This window comes from Panicum hallii, chromosome 9, assembly GCF_002211085.1.
Source record: "Panicum hallii strain FIL2 chromosome 9, PHallii_v3.1, whole genome shotgun sequence".
In the NCBI taxonomy this organism is placed as follows: domain Eukaryota; kingdom Viridiplantae; phylum Streptophyta; class Magnoliopsida; order Poales; family Poaceae; genus Panicum; species Panicum hallii.
The window spans coordinates 59,442,944-59,464,771 of NC_038050.1; the positions used below are offsets into that span (position 1 = coordinate 59,442,944).

The 21,828-nt window shown below is 45.7% G+C and overlaps 3 protein-coding genes across 3 annotated transcripts; 1 reads left to right on the forward strand and 2 right to left on the reverse strand.

Annotated features, from left to right (window-relative positions):
- Positions 1-3,375: 3,375 nt before the first annotated feature.
- On the forward strand, positions 3,376-9,338 carry LOC112875515 (nucleolar complex protein 3 homolog). The gene is made up of 13 exons (XM_025939391.1): positions 3,376-3,677; positions 3,790-3,959; positions 4,152-4,339; positions 4,784-4,992; positions 5,080-5,182; positions 5,383-5,546; positions 5,977-6,115; positions 6,259-6,429; positions 6,508-6,644; positions 7,161-7,475; positions 7,948-8,087; positions 8,461-8,558; positions 8,643-9,338. The coding sequence occupies exons 1-13, from the start codon at positions 3,514-3,516 to the stop codon at positions 9,156-9,158; spliced, it is 2,514 nt and encodes an 837-aa protein (XP_025795176.1). The 5' UTR covers positions 3,376-3,513; the 3' UTR covers positions 9,159-9,338.
- A 141-nt stretch (positions 9,339-9,479) lies between these two features.
- On the reverse strand, positions 9,480-12,748 carry LOC112875518 (ninja-family protein 6). The gene is made up of 2 exons (XM_025939393.1): positions 11,850-12,748; positions 9,480-10,123 (listed from the first exon to the last, which is right to left on the reverse strand). The coding sequence occupies exons 1-2, from the start codon at positions 12,364-12,366 to the stop codon at positions 9,699-9,701; spliced, it is 942 nt and encodes a 313-aa protein (XP_025795178.1). The 5' UTR covers positions 12,367-12,748; the 3' UTR covers positions 9,480-9,698.
- Positions 12,749-14,518: 1,770 nt separating this feature from the next.
- On the reverse strand, positions 14,519-19,235 carry LOC112875517 (ras GTPase-activating protein-binding protein 1-like). The gene is made up of 9 exons (XM_025939392.1): positions 19,075-19,235; positions 17,756-17,808; positions 17,538-17,675; positions 16,873-17,442; positions 16,495-16,684; positions 16,292-16,413; positions 16,157-16,222; positions 15,720-15,783; positions 14,519-15,426 (listed from the first exon to the last, which is right to left on the reverse strand). Exons 2-9 carry the CDS (start codon positions 17,804-17,806, stop codon positions 14,834-14,836), a joined length of 1,794 nt encoding a protein of 597 aa, XP_025795177.1. The 5' UTR covers positions 17,807-17,808; positions 19,075-19,235; the 3' UTR covers positions 14,519-14,833.
- Positions 19,236-21,828: the final 2,593 nt, after the last annotated feature.

The following is a 21,828-nucleotide window of genomic DNA, read 5'->3' on the forward strand; positions in this document are numbered from 1 at the left end:
GATACCGAAAAGTATCCTTCTTGGCCACCACTTGACCTTCGAGGCTAATGTCCCCATCCTCATGTCTAATCGGGCTAAAGTCGCACATCATATACTCGGTCTTGGTCCTACTCAGTCTAAACCCCCTCGATTCTAACGTGTGTCTCCACAGCTCTAACTTCATATTAACCCCTGCCCTACTCTCGTCAACTAGCACCACATCATCAGCAAAGAGCATGCACCAAGGGATATCACCATGTATGTCCCTTGTGACCTCATCCATCACCAAAGCAAATAGATAAGGGCTCAATGCTGACCCCTGATGTAGTCCTATTTTAAATGGAAAGTCACTGATATCGCCATCACATGTTCGAACACAAGTCATCGCATCCTTATACATATCCTTGATGAGGGTAATATACTTAGTTGGGACCTTGTGTTTTTCCAAGGCCCACCACATGACATCTCTCGGTACTTTATCATACGCCTTGTCTAGGTCAATAAAGATCATGTGTAAGTCCTTCTTCTCCTCTCTATATCTCCCCATCAACTGTCGTACTAAGAAAATTGCCTCCATGGTCGACCTCCCAGACATAAACCCAAACTGGTTTTGGGTCACCCTTGTCAATCTTCTTAGACGATGCTCGATAACCCTCTCCCAAAGCTTCATCGTATGTTTCATCAGCTTAATCCCCCGGTAGTTAGTACAACTTTGAACATCTCCTTTATTCTTGAAGATCGGTACTAATATACTTCTCCTCTATTCCTCCGGCATCTTGTTTGACCGGAAAATTAGGTTAAAAAGTTTAGTTAACCATACTACCACCCTCTCGCCCAGGCATCTCCACACCTCAATGGGGATGCCATCAGGACCCATCGCTTTACCTCCATTCATCCTCTTCAAAGCCTCCCCGATCTCTGCCTCCTGAATTCTCCTAACAGAGCGTCTGTTGGTATCATCAAATGAGTCGTCCAACTCGAAGGTAGAACCCTCATTTTCCCCGTTAAACAACTTGTCGAAGTATTCTCACCATCTGTCCTTGATCTCCTCATCCTTCACCAGAAGTCGATCTGTCCCATCCTTGATGCATTTGATTTGGTTTATGTCCCTTGTCTTCCTCTCGCGGGTCCTAGCGATTCTATAAATATCCTTCTCTCCTTCCTTCGTACCTAGCCGTTGATAAAGGTTATCAAAAGCCTGACCTTTCGCTACACTTACAGCTCGCTTTGCAGACCTCTTCACTAATCTACAGCCCTCGATGTTGGTTGCGCTCTTGTCGAGGTGAAAACATTTGAAACACTCTTTCTTCTCCTTAATAGCCCTTTGCACCTCATCATTCCACCTCTAAGTCTCTTTCACTTCCTGCTTGCCTCCCCTACTCACACCAAACACTTCTGAGGCCACCTTCCGAACACATGTTGCCATCTTTAGCCACATATCATCTACATCTGCTCCTTCTTCCCAAGGCCCCTCGCCTAGCATCCTCTCCTTAAACGTTTGTATCTCTTCCCCTCTAAGCTTCCACCACTTCGTTCTCGCAATCTTGGCACGTTTGTCCCAGTGGGCACGTACCTGAAAATGAAAATCCGCCACCACAAGCTTGTGTTGGGGGACAACACACTCCCCAGGTATTACTTACAATCTAAGCAGGCACGTCTATCCTCTCTCCTAGCAAGGATAAAGTCGATTTGGCTCGAGTATTATCCACTATGGAAAGTCACTAGATGGGACTTCCTCTTTCTAAAGAGGGTATTCGCTAACAGCAGGTCGTAGGCCAACGTAAAATTCAAAATATCCTCCCCCTCGTTCCTACTGTCATACCCGAAACTCCCGTGTACTCGCTTATATCCTATATTAGTCGCACCCACATGGCCATTGAGGTCTCCTCCTATAAAGAGCTTCTCACTGATAGGCACGGTACTAACCATGCTATCAAGATCTTCCCAAAACTCACTCTTGGAGCTCTCACTAAGACCTACCTAAGGGGCATAGGCACTGATTACATTCAGAACCAAATATCCAATGACCAACCGCATTAGGATAATCCGGTCGCCTTGCCTCCTAACATCTACAACTCCATCCTTAAGGCTCTTATCGATCAAGATGACTACACCATTCCTACCCGAAGTTGTCCCTGTCGGTGTTTAACCGGCTGCCCACCATGGGGTTTACCCAAGGTGGTAAGTTTTGGGCGAAGGAACGCCGAGATCAGGAACTCGAAGGTGCAAGGAACACAAAGCTTAGACAGGTTCGGGCCGCAAGATGCGTAACACCCTACGTCCTGTATGGTGGTTTGTATTGCCTTTGGTTTAGAATGACCTAGTGATCTTCTGTTTTGAGAGGGGTCCCTGAACAATACCAGCTAAGGAATCGTACCAGAACATATCTCGAGTATATTCCCCCTGTATCGGTTAGCCTTATCTCTTATTTAAACAGAATAAATAAGAGATAAACAAGATGAATAAAAGATAAGACGGACTTAATCTCTTAGACCTCTTTAAACTACGTTATGTACCCAGTCCCGTGGCCCCGGGTTTGACAGTCCCCGTGTACCAAAGCTTGGAGCCAGAACCCTCCACCTCCTTCGCCTTCTGGCCCTTCCATTTAGTCTTCTGCATGCATAGAATATTTACACGCCTCCTGATTGCTACATCGACTAGTTCTCTTAACTTACCTGTTAAAGACTGTACGTTCCAACTACCTAGACGAATCTTAGTTGGCTCGGCTAGCTTCCTTACTCTTCGCACCCATCGAGAGAAATGCGAAGACTCTTGCTCAATTTTCACTACACCCAGGCGCAGATGTAGCGCGCCACAGAGGCTGCGATGACTCGACCCTTGCTCACTTATCATCGTACCCGGATCACGATACGACGCGCTCCTGAGGGGATGACGACCCGGCCCTTGCCCATTTAACACCACACCCGGGTTCCGATTTAGCGCGTCGCTAAGAGGGTTACGCCTCAACAAATTTCTTATGGGTTTCATTTCCATTTGAGTGGCTGATTTTTTACGCTGGTTCGCCAAACCTAACACAACCCTCCACATTTTCTCATCGCGGGCTTGAGACCGGCAAAGGCAGCGTTAAAAGCAGATGGCACGAAACTCGTATGAAATAATCAGCATTTCAGACGCTTTGGTTTGACTTAAAAGCTGACCACGTTACCCTGATTTGCGCCGGCCTTGGTGTCAATTGTCAAATGGGGGTGAGGACCAGGCAACCACGTGCAAATTAATCCAAAACTCTGGTAAAAGTAAAACGCAAGGACGTTAAGCCCACGGGCCTGGTTACCACTCAGGCAGGCAGGGCAGGCTGAGAACGTGCGGGCCACGTGAAGGCCCATTTTCCATTAGGAAAGCGAGCACCCAAAGCCCGCGGTGCGTCCGTCTACTTCCTCCTCACCACCCCTCTCTCCGCCGCCGCCTCTCTGCTGCGGATGAACGGGGAAACCCTGGCCTAAACCCGAACCCCCCACCGCGCCTCTCCTTTCCTGGACAAGCCGGGACCAGCGGCGGCTCGCGTCGGCGGACTCGATGGGGAAGAGGAGCGGCAGCAAGAGGAAGGACAAGAACAAGGTCATCCTCCCGCCGGAGCTGCCGCCGGAGGTCGACGACGACGCTGTTGATGTCTCCGATGAAGACATCGAGTTCTACAGCCGCAACGAATTCCACCACTTCGACCAGGAGCCCATCGACAGGTTGGTGTCGCTAGGCTACGGCGCGCTGCACCGTGCCTTCCAATTCCCCACGTCCCTTTGGTGCTGCATTGCTTTTCTGATTGAGCGTGGAATCTCGGTTTGATTCCTAAAGGTATGTCAAGAGGACCGCCGGCGACGAGGCCGAGGTCGAGCGCCTCTATGAAGAGCGCGAGAAGAGGAAGGCCTTGAGGCGGCCCCGGGAGGAGAATGACGATTTGGAGGTGGACCCCGTGGACGCGCTCCCCATCAAGAACCTGCAAGGGGAGCTCGTCTACAATAGAGGTAAACCGTTATAACTGCGGAGAGCAGAAACGTACTGGACAGTGCACCTGCACTTGCAAACTTGCTGGAACTTAATAAACAAGTTATTATCACATCTGAATTCTTAAGAATAAGGATGTGTTTTCAGCTTTATGTTGTTTGTTGTGTTAATCTACTTCCATAACTATACTACATTTATGTTATGACATGCAGCAAAGAAAGCAAGGTCTGAAGAAAATACTGGCAGTACGAAGTCTCAAGAGAATGGTGCAGATGCCAAGCAGGGTATTAACAAAGATGAACAAACAGGCAAATCTAAGAACAAAAAGGGAGGTGACAAAGTGAAAAATACACAATCTCACATTGAAGTTCCAAAGGGGAAACTACACTCAGATGTGCTGGTACTACTTCGGTTCCTTTTCCTTGCTTGCCCCAGTCAAAATTCCATTTTTGAAATATCCTCTAGCTATTCATTTATTTTGCATGCTCACAGCATGTTGACAGAATAAATGTACCAAGCTTTTGGCTCCTTTAGTTAGAGTAAGGATAGATATCTTATCATGTTAATATCGTGAATGTGAATGAATTTTTCTATGTTTGGTCATAAAAATGTAATAATCCTAGGCATCTTCAACCTTAAGCAAGATATCTAAAGTAACTTGATGTTGACATAATAATGCTTTAGGTTAGTATAAATGAGACAGGAGAATTTTGAGCCAAAGGAACCATCTCGACGTGTCTACCGAATACTGGATAAATCTGAACAAACTACATAGGTTTTTGGCTGGCAGTGTTCTATAACTGATTTGCTCATAATTTCACATGCCTTTCACTATGCATGACAGGAAGAAGTGAAGGAGGAGCTTTCAGCTGAGGAGTTATTCGAAAAAAAGAAAGCGCAACTTGCTGAATTGGGGATGGCTATGCTTGAAGAGCCTGAGTCGAATATTAGATCTCTGAATGATATGTTAAGCATAAGCAATGACAAAGACCAAAAAGTTGTTAAACTTGGTCTGATGTCCTTGCTTGCTGTGTTTAAGGACATTATTCCAAGGTACCCTACAGTTAATTTTTATTTGTTACTTAGCTGGATTTCTTTCTTCCCAAGTTACTTATACATGTCATTGTATGTGCACTGCAGTTATCGGATTAGGCAGCTAACAGAAAAGGAGCTAGCAGTAGAAGTTTCAAAAGAAGTGAAGAAAACTAGATATTATGAATACACACTTATCCGCTGCTACAAGGTCTGGATCTCCTTCATATTGTTCGTACCTAGCGAAATAAAGTTAATCATATATTTCTCTGATTATGAACTAAGCCAGATGGCTCCTTTTTTCCAAGTACCGATTTAGATCTGTTTGACCTTCAATTTTGATGCTCATGATAGCTTCCAAAGTTCTGATTGCTAGAGTTGGATTTATTTTCTTGTCTTGTGCATTTTCAGGCATATCTACAGAAACTGATATCATTGGAGAAGCAACCCCACTTTTATTCTGTTGCTGTTCGATGCATGTGCGCTTTATTAGATACAGCTCCACATTTTAACTTCCGTGAAAGCCTATTGGCCAGTGTGGCAAAAAATTTAAGCTCCTCAGACGATGTAGTAAGGTAAATGGTCCTTTATCTCTATTTACTTTAGGCTGGTATGAATGTTTTTCAATAATGTAGCTGAATACCATGTTAAACTACTTTCTTTACTGTACCATGGAGTGATAAAACGCACCATAGAGCTGTGGAGCAGAATACCTCTATTGGTTGCTCTTATATTGAGCTAAATCATATCTGAAGTTTCATAACCTGTCAACTAAAAAGGATATGGCACACAGATCTTTTAGTTGAGTAAATGATAACACTCAACAACAGTTGTTGTGGTACTTGTTGTTACTCCTTTAACAGCATTCTATAACTAATCAGTAAAACGAGTATTTCATCTGAAAATGCACTGAATCTTTATTTTCTTAGGGACAGTTTTCTAGTTTATTCGATCGCTTAAGTAGTCCACATACCTAACCTACAGCCTTTTTACAATTCCTTGTAGGAAAATGTGTTGTGAAACAATAAGATCAGTATTTATAAACGAAGGAAAACACCGTGGCGAGGCAACAATTGAAGCTGTAAGGTTGATTGCAGATCATGTGAAGCTTAATGATTGCCAGCTCCATCCCGATAGCATTGAGGTATGTGGTGATTATCGTCTTCTTATCTCTCACAGATAGTTAATCTCTACAAATTCTTTTTACATGTAACTTTTCTGTTGAAAAAACTGAATATGAGTCAATATCATATAATTGCTGACTATGCGCTGGGACTTTTATGTTAGGTCTTCCTGTCTTTGAGATTTGATGAAGATCTTGGAGAAGATGAAACCGAGGAGCAAAAGGTGAAACCAAAAAAGAATAAACATCGGCAAAATCAGGAGGCCCCAAAGCCATTGCCAGTTAGTGATAAGAAGAAAACCAGACGGGAACTGATCTCAAAAGCTAGAGAGGAGGTAACATCAGATATGGCATAATTTTTATAAGACTGCTGTGTGAATTTGCATAATAACCTCCATTGTATGTTTTTTCAGGTTGATGCAGATCTTAGGGCGGTTTCCTTCACCCTTGATCCCAAGGAGAGAAAAGGGATACAAAGAGAAACACTTTCTGCTCTCTTTGAGACGTACTTCCGCATTTTGAAGCATAGCATGAGCACTTCAAATTTAAGGTGGGTACTTGACCGTGGTTTCTATAGTTTTAGGCTAGGTTTGATTACTACAGGGTTTAGTATAAGCCCCATCACATCGGATGTTTGGATGCTAATTGGGAGTATTAAACATAGATTAATGACAAAATAAATTCCATAACCCCTAGGCTCTTTTGTGATACGAATCTACTAAGCCTAATTAGTCCATGATTAGCCCATGTGATGCTACAGTAAACATGTGCTAATCATGGATTAAGTAGGTTAATAGATTCGTCTCACGAATAAGCCCTAGGCTTATGCAGTTAGTTTTATAATTAGCTTATGTTTAGTCTTTCTAATTGGTATCGAAATATTCGATGTGACAGGGCTTATTATAAGCACCTGGAATCCAAACAGCCCCTTAGCAGAACAAATAAATCAGATTGATCGGAGTTTTATTTTTAGACTTGAGCTGTGTTGATTTAATAGTATGAATGTTCTCTTAGTCTTGGAAAAAAAATTGTCACCCTGACGTCTCATGTTGTTAAAAATTTCCAGGTCCAAGGCCAATATTGTCTCCCCCGGTGCCTCACACCCATTACTCGCTCCATGCTTGGAGGGTTTAGGAAAATTTTCACATTTAATTGATTTGGATTTCATGGGTGAACTTATTGCTTGCCTCAAGAAGCTTTCTGGGTATAGCGACCGTCAGGATGGAACACCTCATGATAACACACTGTCCGTCTCAGAACGCATGCAATGCTGCATAGTTGCCTTTAAAGTCTGGAGGAGCAACCTTGAGGCATTGAATGTAGACCTGCAGGATTTCTTTGTACAACTCTATAACCTCATACTGGAGTATCGTCCTGACAGGTTTTGTCTTTTGACTATTAATCTTGGTGATAGTTATTAGGAAGAACTATCTGCTTTTATTTTTTGTAGTTACGATTTATCTGAATAATTCAAGATAATTTTGGTGTCACAGCATTATTCCTTTCAAACAAACATACTCTCGGTAGATAACAATTTTTTTATCATGAATCCACATGGATGTGCTGACAATTCATTTTGTCATGTACGTCATATGCTTTTATCTTTTATTCTAAAAAAACTTGCAATTTAGAACATTTAGTTTCATGTTCATGAATTACTATTTTTGAATTTCTGATAATGTAGACAGTGATATCCATTATTTTCATGGCTTATAGTTGTGGTTTTCCCCCTTTTTCCCCTCCCTGCCTAGTTAATGCAAGACATCAATTTATGATGTTCAATACATTTGGGGCAATTATGTTGGTTATTCTCCATGAGCTAGCATAGTGAAGCTCTTTTCTGTTGCATCCAGGGATCGTGGTGAGGTGTTGGCAGATGCTCTGAAGACACTCCTTTGGGAAGGCAAGCAGCAGGATATGCTAAGAGCTGCTGCTTTCATAAAACGTTTGGCCACATTTGCTCTCTCATTTGGCTCTGCAGAAGCCATTGCAGGTTTGTTCTGGGTTCTGTTGGTGCTATCTTATTTTGAGCTGATACCTGCCAAACTTTTTACTATAATGTTGATTGATAGTAGGATGCAAAGATGCATGAACTGAGATATTGATGTGTGGAAGTATTTGCGGACAACTTTTAGTTATTCAATAAGCTACCCATATACTGCTGTCCGTAGTTTGCTACTGATAGGCATGTCCTTCTGCCTTGGATATACTATTGAATATACCACAAGTATTATGCTTGTATGTAATTAATTTGTTCCATCATCGGATCATCCCCTGGCTAGTGTTGTGTGAATTTGTTATAAAGCATAATCTTTTCTCCTTTATTTAGCTGACACCATGATGTACACATTTGACGAATATTTCAGCGTTAGTCACACTGAAGCATCTCCTGCAAAAGAATAGCAAGTGTCGTAACATGTTGGAAAATGATTCCGGTGGCGGTTCTCTGTCTTGCTTAGTTGCGGTATTTGTCTTCTCATCTCCTTTATATAATAGGCAATCAACACTTAATTTTTTTTTCTGATCATGGTCCTTTTCTTTTATCAAGAAATACAACCCTGAGGCTAAAGATCCATATCTGAGTGGCGGACTCGCGTCAGTTCTTTGGGAGCTCAGCCTCCTAGAGAAGCACTATGATATCTCTGTTTCTTCAATGGCTTCGAATATCTTGAGTATGGCAACTTTGAATCCCACCCAGAACCCCGTTCCGATTTTGAATGTGAACCCCCTTGAAGCATATAGAGACTTGTCAATCGAACGGGAATTATCAAAGCCAGCCAGCAAAGCACTGTCACTGAATCTCAAAAAGAGGCGGCGTGGTAAGGAATTTGTTGCGCTAAACCCAGAGGTGCTTCGGAAGGCAGATTGCTCAGTGGATAAACAAGAGCTCGAAGAGAAGTTACAGAGCCATTTTGCAGTACTAAGAGGTATCTCAGAGAATGAGAGGTTGCGGGCTGAGTTGAACCACACATTGTCATCCATAAACATGTACAAGGAGTACAAGAAGCAGAAGAAGAAAAACATGAAATCAAAGATTATTAGGAAAAAAGTAGCAAGGGTTTAGACATTATGTTCTGCGGATCTTTGCTCACCAGTGATTAAATGGTTGTAATCTTCTAGCAATTTTGGCATATTTCTCGTGGTGGCAAACTGGCTACCATAGCCCTGGGTTCTGCTACCTTTTTTGGATTGTATACACGATACAGTAGTGAAAAACTTGACTTTGCTTGTGATTATGCTGAAATATTTTGTTATTGTTTATGTACAGTCACGAGCTTGAAGATATCGTCAAAGAAAACAAATTTCATGGGTCAAAATAAATTCTGTTAAATTAATATTAAAGACAGGTTCCTGTTGATTTTACTCCAGCAATTTCAGAAGAAAATATGCAAGGAAAGTCCTCCCAAGCACCAGACTTATGTCCTGTAGCAACAGCTAAATCATCTTCAATTTGTAAACAAGCCTAACTTTTGCAGATGATGTATCTCTTGAATTTGCTGTCATTCTCTCAATTTATGTCAAATACAGAGACTTGCCGTTTAACTCAAACAGGAAGCCTACATGTTGCAGAACAATAGGTACCAACAGCAGGGTAACCCTCTTTTCATGAGAACGGCGATGGGTTGACCACGATATGCCTTAGCGGGTTGCATACATCACCGCCGCCAGCGTGCTTCACAAACTCTGCAGGAGTGAGGAAGCTACCATGGCAGACGCAGACTATCCTCACATCCTCGCCTTTCTTGTACCTGTACAGGAAGCCATCGATCCTCCTGGCATTAGGACCTTCCACCTTGGATGAGACCATTGGCATGTCCTCCATCATGATCTTCCTGATATCACTGCAGCTGCTCGTTCTCGTTGTCAGGGACCCAAGCGTCCGCAGCCGAGGTTGCTCTGTGGAAGTGCCATTTTGTGGCTTCTCAGCCGCTTTGGTTGGAGGAGGAAGCATGTTATTTTGATTTGTATTATCCGAGGTTGATGGACTCTTTGCATCTGTGGACTGGCAAACTGCGCTACCACCAATACCTGGGAAGGCAACAGCAAAGACTTTGAGATTCCTGGTGGGGGGAAAAGCAAGCAGAAACTGGAGGAACAGTTTGTTTTTTTACTAGATTGTTCAACGTTTCTTCAAAGAACAATCATCAACACTGAAAATGCAAAGATTATTTGGTTCAACTACCAACAACAGAAAGGAATACCAATCAAACATCATGTGCTGTGCTTCAAGAAGAGACTTCAGAAAGATCAAAAGGTCAAATGGTAGAAATAAAGAAACTTTTGATATGCACGCTTTGAAAATGCTATGGAGAAGTTCTGAATTGTATGTGTGTATTAGCTTTCTGTGATTGAGAAATAAGTGCCTATCCAACTAATGTTAAGCATCACTTTCAACAAGGCATGCAGTCTTACATGATAAACGACAAGATACAGTCCAAAATTAGATTGCTGAATCAATTCATATGGCATATTAACTAGAATCTAATCACTCTTGTCAAGGTAGGCACAAACAACTAGCAACTGAATTTCCATGAACCAGCTGCAAGTTGAAGAGAAATGGCAATTGGTTGTTCATTGGAAGAGGGGGAAAGTCAGCCTTGAAAGGGCATTTGTTGCCAGATACTCAAGTAGTGAGAGTTCAGCTAACCTTTGGTAGCGTGGTACGATACATAAATTTACTGCCAGTATATCACATACATAAAGCCGCCTTGTTACGAACTTGACATAAGCTTCAACGTGAGTGTTTTGTCTACATTTTTGTTCATAATCAAAATCCCACACACCGAATTCATCACATATGAAAATCACTCTCTTTTGGCCATTTTGGATTTCAGAATGTAGTGCTCAAAATTTCGCTTGCCAAGACACAACTAGAACTTGTGGGATGCAATGTTCTGAGATGATGACCCCCAAGGCCCTAGATACATTGCTATGGTTAGTTCAGCACATGCAACTTTACATCTCAACTATCAACAGTGTGCCAAATATCGGGCACTCGGTCGCAATGTTTCAGTCGCATGTGGCCACATTGACGGACACCAAATTGGCATAGTTGGTTACTGCTAAGACTCAGCAACTGAGGAGATAGGGGGATTTAATCCCAGAATATCCAAAATAAAATGCCAAAAACGAAGCTGCCAGGATCTGGAGGGTGGCTGTGAGCCACACAACATGAGACTACCCACCAATCAATGATTCAAGCAAAACCAGGGGGCACACTGCAAATTTTGATCCTAACTTGTCTATATATTTAGGCCATGTTTGGACTTCCAAATTGCATTGCTAAAAAAATTTCCTTAGTAATACAACTACAGCTTGTGGGATGCAATGTTTGAAGTGATTAAAGTTGCTGCAGTGCAGCCTTGCCAGGGGAGACGCTGCATTCAGTTTCCTGGTGCCCTTGCACCAGGGTAAGAAAATTTTGTACACTAGCTAGGCTCATATTTCACCATATATTGCTACAAATTTTTGCATGCTGTCTAGTGATGCAGGCAGCACACGGCAAAATTTTGAACCTAACCAATCTAGTTCCGAAATCTGGTGCACATAACCATTCCTAAATTGCTGTCTAGTGATGCATTAGTAATGTAAATCAAGTTGTAATACCAAAATAAGCACGCACCCGGTGTTAGCTGAACACGAGAAACAGCGGAGAAATATAGCATTAGCAACAAAGCCATAGTAGCTGAACACGATACATAGAGCAACTAGAAGGAACCAGAGGCGCCAATTAGGACGCATATCCTTTTTATACCTTGCTCCGTGGTGCTGACAGAGGTGCTCCCCTGCGAGCCGACGGACCTCCTGAGCTGCACGCCGTTGGCGGCGGGCGGCGCCTCGCCGGCGGGCTTGGGCGGCGCCGAGGGCAGGAAAGAGGAGCCCATGGAGTTCCGGCGCTCGACGCGCTTCCGTCGCGCCTCGAGGCGGCGTCGGCTCTGCATCTCGCGGCGGCGCCAGCGCTCCTCCTCGGTCTCGGTGGGCAGCGAGCTGGTGCGCAGCAGCGGCAGCGGCGCGGCCGGGGATGGGTCGGCGTCCCCGTCGAGGGAGGAGACGGAGCAGACGGAGGCGATGGAGGAGGAGCGCGCGAGGCGCGGGCGCTTGGCCTCGGTGCCGAAGCGACCTCCGAGGGAGAGGCCGAGGCTGAGCTCGATGTCGTCCGACTCGCCCGCGCCCGCGCCGCATGCCGCATCCTCCGGGTGGGGCCGCGCCCCCTCGCTCCCGGCGCGGCCAGCTCCCCCGCCGAAGGCGCCCAGGAAGTCCCTGGACGCCATCCCCCGCACGCTAGCTTCGCCGGATGCGCGCGGCTGCTTCCCAGGCAGGCAATGAAGCAACAAGCTCCTGCACGATCGATCAGGAATCCATGCCGAATCCCGGGACCACCGCGGTGAGCTCAGCCCCGATCGGTTGCTGCTAGCAACCGCGACACATGCCGCCGAATCTCCCGAGGCGCCGGCACCGAGGAACAGCGAGCCGAACGGATAGGCGGACGCGCTAGCTAGCCCCCCGCCCCGGCCGCCCTCCTGCCCCCAAGAGAATCGGGAGGAGAAGATATGGTGACAGCAGCGGATTGGAAAGCGAGGTGGGGGGCGAGAGGAGATAAGAGCGCGCCGGGGAAGCAATCAGATCTCTCTCTCTCTCTCTCTCTCTCTCTGGCTGCAGCTCCGCTGCAGGGGGGGGGGGTGGTGGAAGGGTGGGATTGGTGGGAGAGGAGGGACGTGGCCGTCCAATCTGCTCGCTCGATTGGCTTCCTGCTGTTCGTCCTCGCCCGCTCCTACCCCCCACCGATTGATTGGGGGAGGAAAAGGCTTTCTTTTTCTAGCCGATGGGGAGATTATGCGCCCATAATTGCTGATTAGCGCGGCCGCGGGGCAAGTGGGGGCGCTAGATAATTGGGGGAGGCCGTGTTTGGTGGGGGGACGGGCGCGTGGGGGGCGACCGCGTGTCGGGATGGCGGGCCGCGACGACACGTGTTGGGCCGCCGAGAGCTGAGCCGGGTCGAGCACGAGCACGAGCCGAGCCGGATCCCCGGAACCAGCTTTTCGCTGGCTGCCGTGTCGTGAGGGCGGCGCGAGCCGAGCCATGAGAAGGAAGCTCCTGCCGCGGCAGCTCGGCTCGGCCGTGAGCCGTGGGAGGATGCGCGATGGTGAAGAAAGGCAAGCAAAACAGCAGGTATGGACGTGCCGTGGCAGTGCTCACGCACGCACCTGCACCATGCGTGACACGAGCACAAGTGGGCGCTGCAACTAGCTGGGCGCTTGTTGTTGCCGGCCGGGGATGGGCCAGGCGGCGGCGGCATCCGAGCAGAAGGAAGAGAGAGAGAGAAGAAATGATGGCGCGGCAAGTGGGCCTGGCAAGCCCGCCTTTCGGCGTCGTGCTCGGCGCCCCGACCCGCCACGTACGCCGCTGCCGGCCTGGCACGCCCCGCCCCGCCCGCCCACTTGCGCTGTCGGACCGGATCGGATCGGACGGAGCCCGAGGAGGACGACGACGCCGCGCCCGCAACCCCGCGCGAGCCACCGCACCACGTGGTCGAATCAGACGGCCACAGGCGTCCGTCCGCCACCGGGGACCGCAACACCTGCAGAACTAACCTGGGTTTACTACCTCTACTTGGTAGACGGTAGTACTAGTACTACTACTAGAGGTAGGTAGGGCCGCGGCGCCAGCGCCCACTTGAGCGGCAGCGGCCGTCGAGTCTGACTCTGACCGGTCGACGCGGACGGCTGCCCCGCTGTGCCGCCATGGGCCGTCTTCTTCGAGCGTCGCTTTCGAGCGCGATCCGCCGGATCGGGCGCGGTGGGAGGGGCAGCGAATCCAGCTTCGTGCGCCACGGCGCGTCGCCGTCGCCAGCGCTGCTCGCGGCAGGTGTGACCTCGCCACTAGCAGTAGCAGTAATGTGTAGATTCAGCTAGCACGAGAAAAAAACATTATCATACGGAAAAACGGCGATCACGCTAGGCGGGGGTACGGCTGCCCAGCTGGAGAAGACCACGCATCCGCCAAGCCAAAACAAACTGCTCGCCCAGCGGTGGCTCAGTCCAGGGGCAGGGGCCAAGTGGGTTGGACGAGGCGGCTGTTACTGTCATCTGTTAAGAGCAGGTCTACCCAATCATATTTGAGCTCCATGTTTCCAAATGACATACATGGAGAATCACTACTCCACCACATTAGCAAATCAGATCAAATATAGAGATACCAGATCTAGTTCGATTTCATCTAAAAGAACCTATCTTGATTTTGAACATATAGGTGTTCTAAAACTTGGTAGCACAGGTTTCCATTCACGAAACCAGCAACCTAAATTTCAAGACAGCAACTGAAAAGGAATAGAGGTGATGCACTTACTAATGCTTCAAGTAAAGAAATAGCAACAACCGCAGGAGAAGTGCAGAACCAAGCAAGGCTTCGCCTACAATGACAACGGCAGTAAACATGGACACATTTCTGCATGCGCCACCTCATAAGATTAGAGTCCAATCTCCGAATCCTGGTAGGCAGATGACATGATCTACGGACCACCAGTCCAACAACCAGCTGACAAGCATTGTCAACGGCAACAAAATTCACCTAATACCAATAGACGATTGCCACTACTAAACTTGTTGCGACCCAACAAAGTACAAAAGAATTTGATATGCCCACCAAATGCCGTCTGATCAGCAATGCTCCTACTATAAATAATCCTTACACTCACTTGAATGTAGCCTTAAGCTTCCTACTTTGATACCTGATATGCCTCTACGCAGCAACTGCTGATTGCTTAGGGCCATTGACGCGGCCAAACCTCCCGTTCCCATTCTGGAAGGGTCGAGCTGGGTGGATACCATTCCCGTTCTGGTGATAACCATTACCTGGTGGAGGAGGCCCCCGTCCGCGACCAGAGAACTCATTCTGATTTCTGAAGTTGTTCCTGCGGTTGAAGTTCTCACCACCGTCGTTTCTGCGGTTGAAGTTCTCTCCACCATCATTCCTGCGGTTGAAGTTCTCTCCGCCGTCATTCCTGCGGTTGAAGTTCTCTCCGCCATCATTCCTTCTGTTGTAGTTCTCGCCGTCATTCCTGCGGTTGTAGTTATCGCCATCATTCCTGCGGTTGTAGTTGTCCCCATCGTTCCTGCGGTTGTAGTTCTCCCCATCGTTCCTGCGGTTGTAGATCTCCCCTTCGTTCCTGCGGTTGTAGCTCTCGCCTTCATTCCTGCGGTTGTAGTTCTCACCATCATTCCTGCGGTTGAAGTTGTCACCACCTCTATAGCTTGCATTGTCCATATAGCCGCCGCCACGTCCCCTGAAGTTATCGCCATGGAACACTCCCCTGCCAGATTGGAAACGGCCACCTACACCCAGCACAAGAAATAATGTTATTTCAAATATCCACTTAAAAATAATACCAACCAATAATTAATAAGAACAAGGTGAGCAGGTAGCACCTAAAAGTATATCACCATGTCCTCTACACAAATTTGCAAGACATGCAACTTTAACAAGTTGAATGATCTGGAGATGCTTAGTACAAAACAGGAAGAATTTGAGACAGCTAAACTGCTAAAGTGCTAAAGTATCAATGTGATATATATTAACATAAACCTCTAAGTAGTTTACTACTATTCAGATCATGTAGATTGCCTACCTCGTGAATTTGTCCTTTTCGCCTCAATACAGACTTCTTTCTCCTCCATATGAATTGGAGATGCCTGGAGAGACAAATAGAAGTTATAAAATAACAAGAGATCATCACAACCGTTATAAAGAAGATATCAGGTTACAATATTACAATCAAAACTATACTTATCAGGCAGAAAAGTATTCAGCTGTTATCTGAAATATACATATCCAGCTGCACAATCCACACATACAGTGAATTTGCAGTCAAGTATAAATGTGAATCCCAGTATACATGTACTTTAGGTGCTTAAAGTTTTCAGAACCATAAGCAAATCATGATTAAAAAAAGGATGGCCTTGATTACAGCACGTAAATTTCCACTAGTCAGGTATGGTAAGGTCCAGAAAGCAGACTAACTGGTACAAACAGTCAGTGATAAGAAGAACTAGATAAAAGGCTAACCTCAATTGCTGCTTGCATAGACTGCTGGGACTCATACTCGACAAAGCCAAAGACAAAACGATCAGTCTGCACCAATGCAACAAGAATTGTTTAAAACTATACATCACAAATAAAACCAAAACCAAAAGTTCTTACCTTATTGTGCCGGACTTGGACGCCACCTGGCTTTATAGCGCCAAATTTCTTAAATTCCTCCTCGACTATTTCAACATTAGCACTGAAAGGCAAATTCTTGACAAAAATTGAATAGCCTTGCTCTGCAGGTCAAGTAAATACAATGTCAGTATTGCTAATAGTGCCAAAAGGACCGCAATGCAAAAGTCAGAACCAAAACTAACCATTGCGAGAAGAGTTGTTTTGGGTAACAATTATATCATTGGTTTCATTAGCCTGGGCAGGTTTCGCAGAGGGTTTTTCCAGACCTTCGACAGCCTTGGGCACTGGCTTAGGAGCTGGCTTTTGTTTGGCAACTGATGGAGTTGTTTTGGCAACTGGTAGAGTCAGTGGGCCCTCCTTCATGTCCTTCACCTGTGACGCAAATCGTAACAGGTATGTAACAAGAAGAAGAAAACTATATAGAAGTCCATAAAGTGATCCCAGCCAAATCACTTCTGCACAACACTAAGACCAAGGCATCAGCACTAAGGTCGTAGAGTCACTAAAAATAGCAAGCTGAGCATCACAATAAACAGAGAACAGAATGGTAAATAACTCACAATGGATGCATAAGATTTCTTAGTAACATCTGTCTGAGTTGGAGCAGGAGGGGGAGAAGCAGCGACTGGGGCCTTTTTGGGATCCTCTTTGACCACTTGCACAGGTGGCTCAACATTAACATTATTTTCAACAGCAGTTCCATTAACAGAGGGATTGCTAATTTGCCTCTCCGTGACAATACTCTCAGCTGTCACATGGTCCGACATCACACTCCTGTCAGCTGGAGTAGGTTCTGGTTCAGCTGTAGGTTCTGGTAATGCTGAACATGTTTCAGATGCAGACATACCATTCTGACCACTTCCATTTTCTTGAGTACCAACTTGGTTAATCTCAGCAGGTTTCCTTTCTGATATAAACCTGAACACATCGTTGAGAACAAAATAGCCACCAGCTTCTTGCGGAGCTAGGAAGAACGACTGGGTAAACCTACGGCAGACACCTTCATCTGAAGTCAAGGATCCAGTAACAACAATGAGCACCCCATCCCTGTGAGATAACTGCGCATCCGCCGTCTCTATCTCTGTTAAGCAGTTCCTGAAGTCCATAGACATAATTTTTTCATTGATGTTCTGTTCAGAAGAAGGATACACCAAGAGTTAATCACAGTTTCAGAGAGTATGCCTACTGTAGCAATAGGTCAGTAAATCCTGATACTAGAACTTACACCAAGGGTGGTTACATCCACCATGGTTCCATTGGACTCTGGTCGACCAAGTATACTTGATTCTTGGTAAAACTTGTGCACTTGATCTGGTTGCTCATGTAGAATGTTGTAATATTGCTGAACAAAAGCGCTACTTATCTGTAAACAATAAAATAGCATTCAGCAAGCCTGGCAACTATTCTAAGTACTGAACTGAAACACGTGAGAACACATATTACCACGTGGGGACTTATATGATGGTTTGCTGGGTTCCCTGCTTGCCCTGCCATTGCTGAAGGGAAGAACAGATTAGTGCCTTGCCGCAAACACAATAGTTAGATGATTATGATTAGCTGAACATATTTGTATAGAAGTTCCAAGGCATATATAGATGATTGCCAGCAACATTTGCAAAACCAAGAAAAACAGAGATAGTAATTGTACTCCAGTAGTCGATTGTAAACAGTGACACAAATATACAGCCTCACCAGAACCACAACCACAAATGCAGCCTGTACAAGTGGACAATCAAGGGCAGAAAAAGAAAAGGTACTGGAAACCAGAATTCCTTGATCTCTGTCACACATAAGAATTGTTTTTTATTTATCCTAATATGTATAACAGGTCTAGTTTTCAGAAATCAATCAAATAGCAAATGAAATGCTAAAGACCATAAAACCCTAAATCAGTCAACATCACCCACTTCCCCTAGAGTGATGACCAACACTCCCAGATTATCACCCGATAGAACGACACATTTGCATAGCTACATCAACAAGTTCAACATGAAGGCAGCCAAGCCCTCAAAAGACTTGTGGAAAAGCTTCAACTGAATGTAATCCTAAAAATGACACTTAATAATGAACAACAGTTGCCAATAAGCATGATTTGTTACACAATAGATTCCATTGGGTATCTCATGAAGATCACATCATCAAACTGGCAATGCAGAATCTCGCTATCCTAAAAACTTTATAGTGTCTGGATATTAAACAAGATGGGGTCAATCTGTCCTACTAAATACGAGTAGGATAAACACATGTCCATGAAAATAAGACATTTCGATGTTGTTCAATCGATGAGCACAGATAACGCATGACGTAAACAATCACTAAAGCCACATCCATCGAAATCAAGATTCAGCAAAACCGGAAAAGAATGGGAGAAAGTTGCATAAGCAAAATTGAGAGGACTGCAAAATCGACGATTTAATCAATCATTCCAGTCCTCCAAAAGAGAGAGAACAAAATCATCGGACCCTCAAAAGCGTTTTATAAACTCTCTCGATCGCACACGTACAAGGGCATGAACGAATATAATCTAAAATGAAAAGTTGACCCACTAGCACTGCGGCGAGCGCCGCGCGCCCCTTCAGTGCCCGGAGGAAAGAAAAAACCTAGTGCGCTCCGGGCATGAAATCCCGGCGGTGACACGAGCGCCCACGAAACCCTCCCTCTGACGTTTCCCGACGCCAAGCAATCGAGAGACGGATCAAAACACACAGGACGGAGAGATCGCCACACTTGAAGGAGGAGAGAGAGTCGAAGAGGCGCAATACCTAGCTCGGCGGGGAGAGGGCGGCGCGGCTGCGACCGAGGAAGAGGCGGGAGGGCGGGCGGGTCTCGCCGACGCCGCCGCCGGCCGCGGAGCGGGGCCGGTAGGAAACCCTAGGAAAGGCTGAGGACGAAGGGAGGAGGCGGCGGCGGCGAACACGGGTAGTTTTACACGGGGCCGAGGAGTGGGGGTTTAAAAGGCTGGAAAAAGGGTTTTGTTTTGTACGCGTACTCGTGTGGTTTTTACGGGACCCCTTGGTCCTCGCCTTCCCGCCGCGGTTTTTACCGCTGGTGTGTGGCTGACTTGTGGGGTCCACTTGCCTGGGGAGCGAGTTGGGCCTGGGACCTGGCGGAGGTACGAATTGGTATTGAGCTCGAATACGAAGAAATTCGGTAGCAATTTCAAGGAAATTTTACCCAAAACATTTCTTCTACTCAAAACTTATTATTCTCCGGTCAGGCAAATTTCTACAGGATTCATGGTTTCCAGTGAAGCAATAAGAAAACATGTTTAGGCGCAGTTTAGTAAGGTTTCAATTTGTTCAAAACCATTTCTTGAGACAAAATGATAGGTTTCAATTTGTTCAAAACCATTTCTTGAGACAAAATGAACTTTCTGATCCTATCTTAGAATACTTAAATCGTTCGGTAGGAAGTATCTTTATTCTCTATAATCAGTTTACCGTTACGTAGGACTCAAGAATCCCTACCAGATAAGATCTTAATTGAGCTAAAAAAATTTGATTAATAATAACTTGGTAAATCTATAAATTCGTCTAATATACTCATGTAATTAATATGCAAAAGTACATCAAACCATGTTGAGCTAGATTTAACTTGATCCTGTCAAACGTACTTTTAGCTCACTTGGAAGGCCAAGTGAAAATCAAGAGAGAGAGAGAAAACTATATTTTCAAAATAAAAACTAGAAGATAAAGAGTGCGTGCAGGTGCTCGAGTTATATGATTGTGAGACAAAAAAACATTATAAGAAAACATCGGTCACAAAAGTGAGAACTAAAGAAAGATGGTTTTTCTAAACATAATATTTTTTAGATGCGAGAATAGATTCAAACTCTCATATAGATGTCTTATAAGTAGACGTGAGCATTTTTCCAGCCGGCTAAAAAAAGTGCTTATTTTCAAGCCTAAAAATCATGTCCACTTCTGTCCCATAAGCATCTTGAACTAGGTTCAAGCTTCCCACTATTTTTTTAGTTGAAAGATAATTCAATTAAATACTCGGAGCGCCTCAGGCCGGCTTCAAATTTTTTCAAGCTTCCTCTAACCAAGTTCGGACCTATAGCAAGCATGGGCGGACTGAAACCCAACAGGCTCGGGGCGGACTGAAACCCAACAGGCTCGGGCTAGGCTCACCGGTTGGTTCTCATGAATATCTATAAAGCACATGTAAGAGGCTATATAGTCAGAATTTAGGACTAATAAGGCTAACATATGTGTCTCACTATCAACAGCTATGTCACATATCGTTGAACAAATAACGTAATTTACTCTATGAATAAATAAAAAAAATGCAAGCCCCAAACTAAGTCGAGGACTCCGATCATCAATACAGAAAGTTGTTTTTCTCTCGGAACTATTCAAATGTGAATATGGCTGATATTTGGTTTTAGGCCTAATGTCATCAATAGCGTTTGACTTGCAATGACGTGCCACCATCATCACACATATCTGTAATTCAACCGCAGATTAACCATTGCTTATACCTAGTATTGATTGACGGACCAGGATATTGAGATTCCTGATTTTTTTTCTTTTTTTGATTCCCATAGCAATGCAGGGGTATATAGACCAAGTCTGGTGTAAAAGACAATCTACCAAAGCCTAGGCAGGCCTTTGGGGTCCATCTGAAGTTTCAGAATGGCAGAATGTACATGTATTCCTCTCTCTCTCTCTCTCTCTCTCTCTCTCTCTCTCTCTCTCTCTCTTCCAAATACAGAACCATGTGCTACATGTGAACTCATGATGCATGATTTAGGTATTTGGATTTACCTACATGTTCAGTCAGCTAGCAGCCATAAACCAGTTAGGTGTCGCGTTGTGTCCAGGAGCTAACTCAAGCTTCTACTTAGGTGTTGCAATCCACATTTGCAATTGCGAGGGTCAGATCAGTAGCTGAAAAGATCATCACGCTCGTTCCAGCTCGAAATCACCACATGGAAGAAGAACAGAAGCAGAAGCATTTCCTGTAGACTCGCGCAAACGCACCAAGATCTGTCGATGGTTATTCCGTTATGCAGCTTCAATTGCTAATAAAGGCACCGACACAGCCTTTCAGTCTCCCATTAGTCTTTCCAACACGGAGCTAGGTGGCCGCGTTTGGCCGATGCTGGAGGAGCGAGGCGCACACCTCCAAGCGCCCCGCCCCGCGAGGGCCAGCGGCGGCGACGAACCGCTCCGCCTCCCCGCCCGCGAACTGCTCGGTCTCGCGGTCGATCAGCTGCATCGCATCGCCTCCTTTTTTCGACGCCGCTTCGTTTTCCTCCACCTCCGATCCCCTCGTGGGGAATGCGATGGATGGGACGCGACGATGCGGGTCGACCGTGCTGCGCTTCACCTGCCTGTGCGCTCGTCCTTTCCGGCGGGGGCCTGAGGAGGGCGGCGGCGGCGGCGAGCGGCACCGATGGAGCGGCAAGAAAACCAGGGATCTATATGAAAATAGTAGGGGGCACTTTGCAAATATTCGGATCGTGATTACTAATTGCGATCCGAATTAGGGGGTTATATGAAAATAGTAGG

Excerpts from the sequence above, each read along its gene's own strand:
- LOC112875518 (XM_025939393.1), bottom strand. The coding sequence starts at position 12,366 with ATGGCGTCCAGGGACTTCCTGGGCGCCTTCGGCGGGGGAGCTGGCCGC. Across the intron at positions 10,124-11,849 it reads TGTCAGCACCACGGAGCAAG|GTATTGGTGGTAGCGCAGTT; the intron begins GTATAAAAAGGA and ends TTGCCTTCCCAG.
- LOC112875517 (XM_025939392.1), bottom strand. The coding sequence starts at position 17,806 with ATGGCAGGGCAAGCAGGGAACCCAGCAAACCATCATATAAGTCCCCAC. Across the intron at positions 16,414-16,494 it reads AAACAACTCTTCTCGCAATG|AGCAAGGCTATTCAATTTTT; the intron begins GTTAGTTTTGGT and ends CTTGACCTGCAG. Across the intron at positions 16,223-16,291 it reads TCCAAGTCCGGCACAATAAG|ACTGATCGTTTTGTCTTTGG; the intron begins GTAAGAACTTTT and ends GCATTGGTGCAG.
- LOC112875515 (XM_025939391.1), top strand. The coding sequence starts at position 3,514 with ATGGGGAAGAGGAGCGGCAGCAAGAGGAAGGACAAGAACAAGGTCATC. Across the intron at positions 7,476-7,947 it reads CTGGAGTATCGTCCTGACAG|GGATCGTGGTGAGGTGTTGG; the intron begins GTTTTGTCTTTT and ends TGTTGCATCCAG. Across the intron at positions 8,559-8,642 it reads CTCTGTCTTGCTTAGTTGCG|AAATACAACCCTGAGGCTAA; the intron begins GTATTTGTCTTC and ends TCTTTTATCAAG.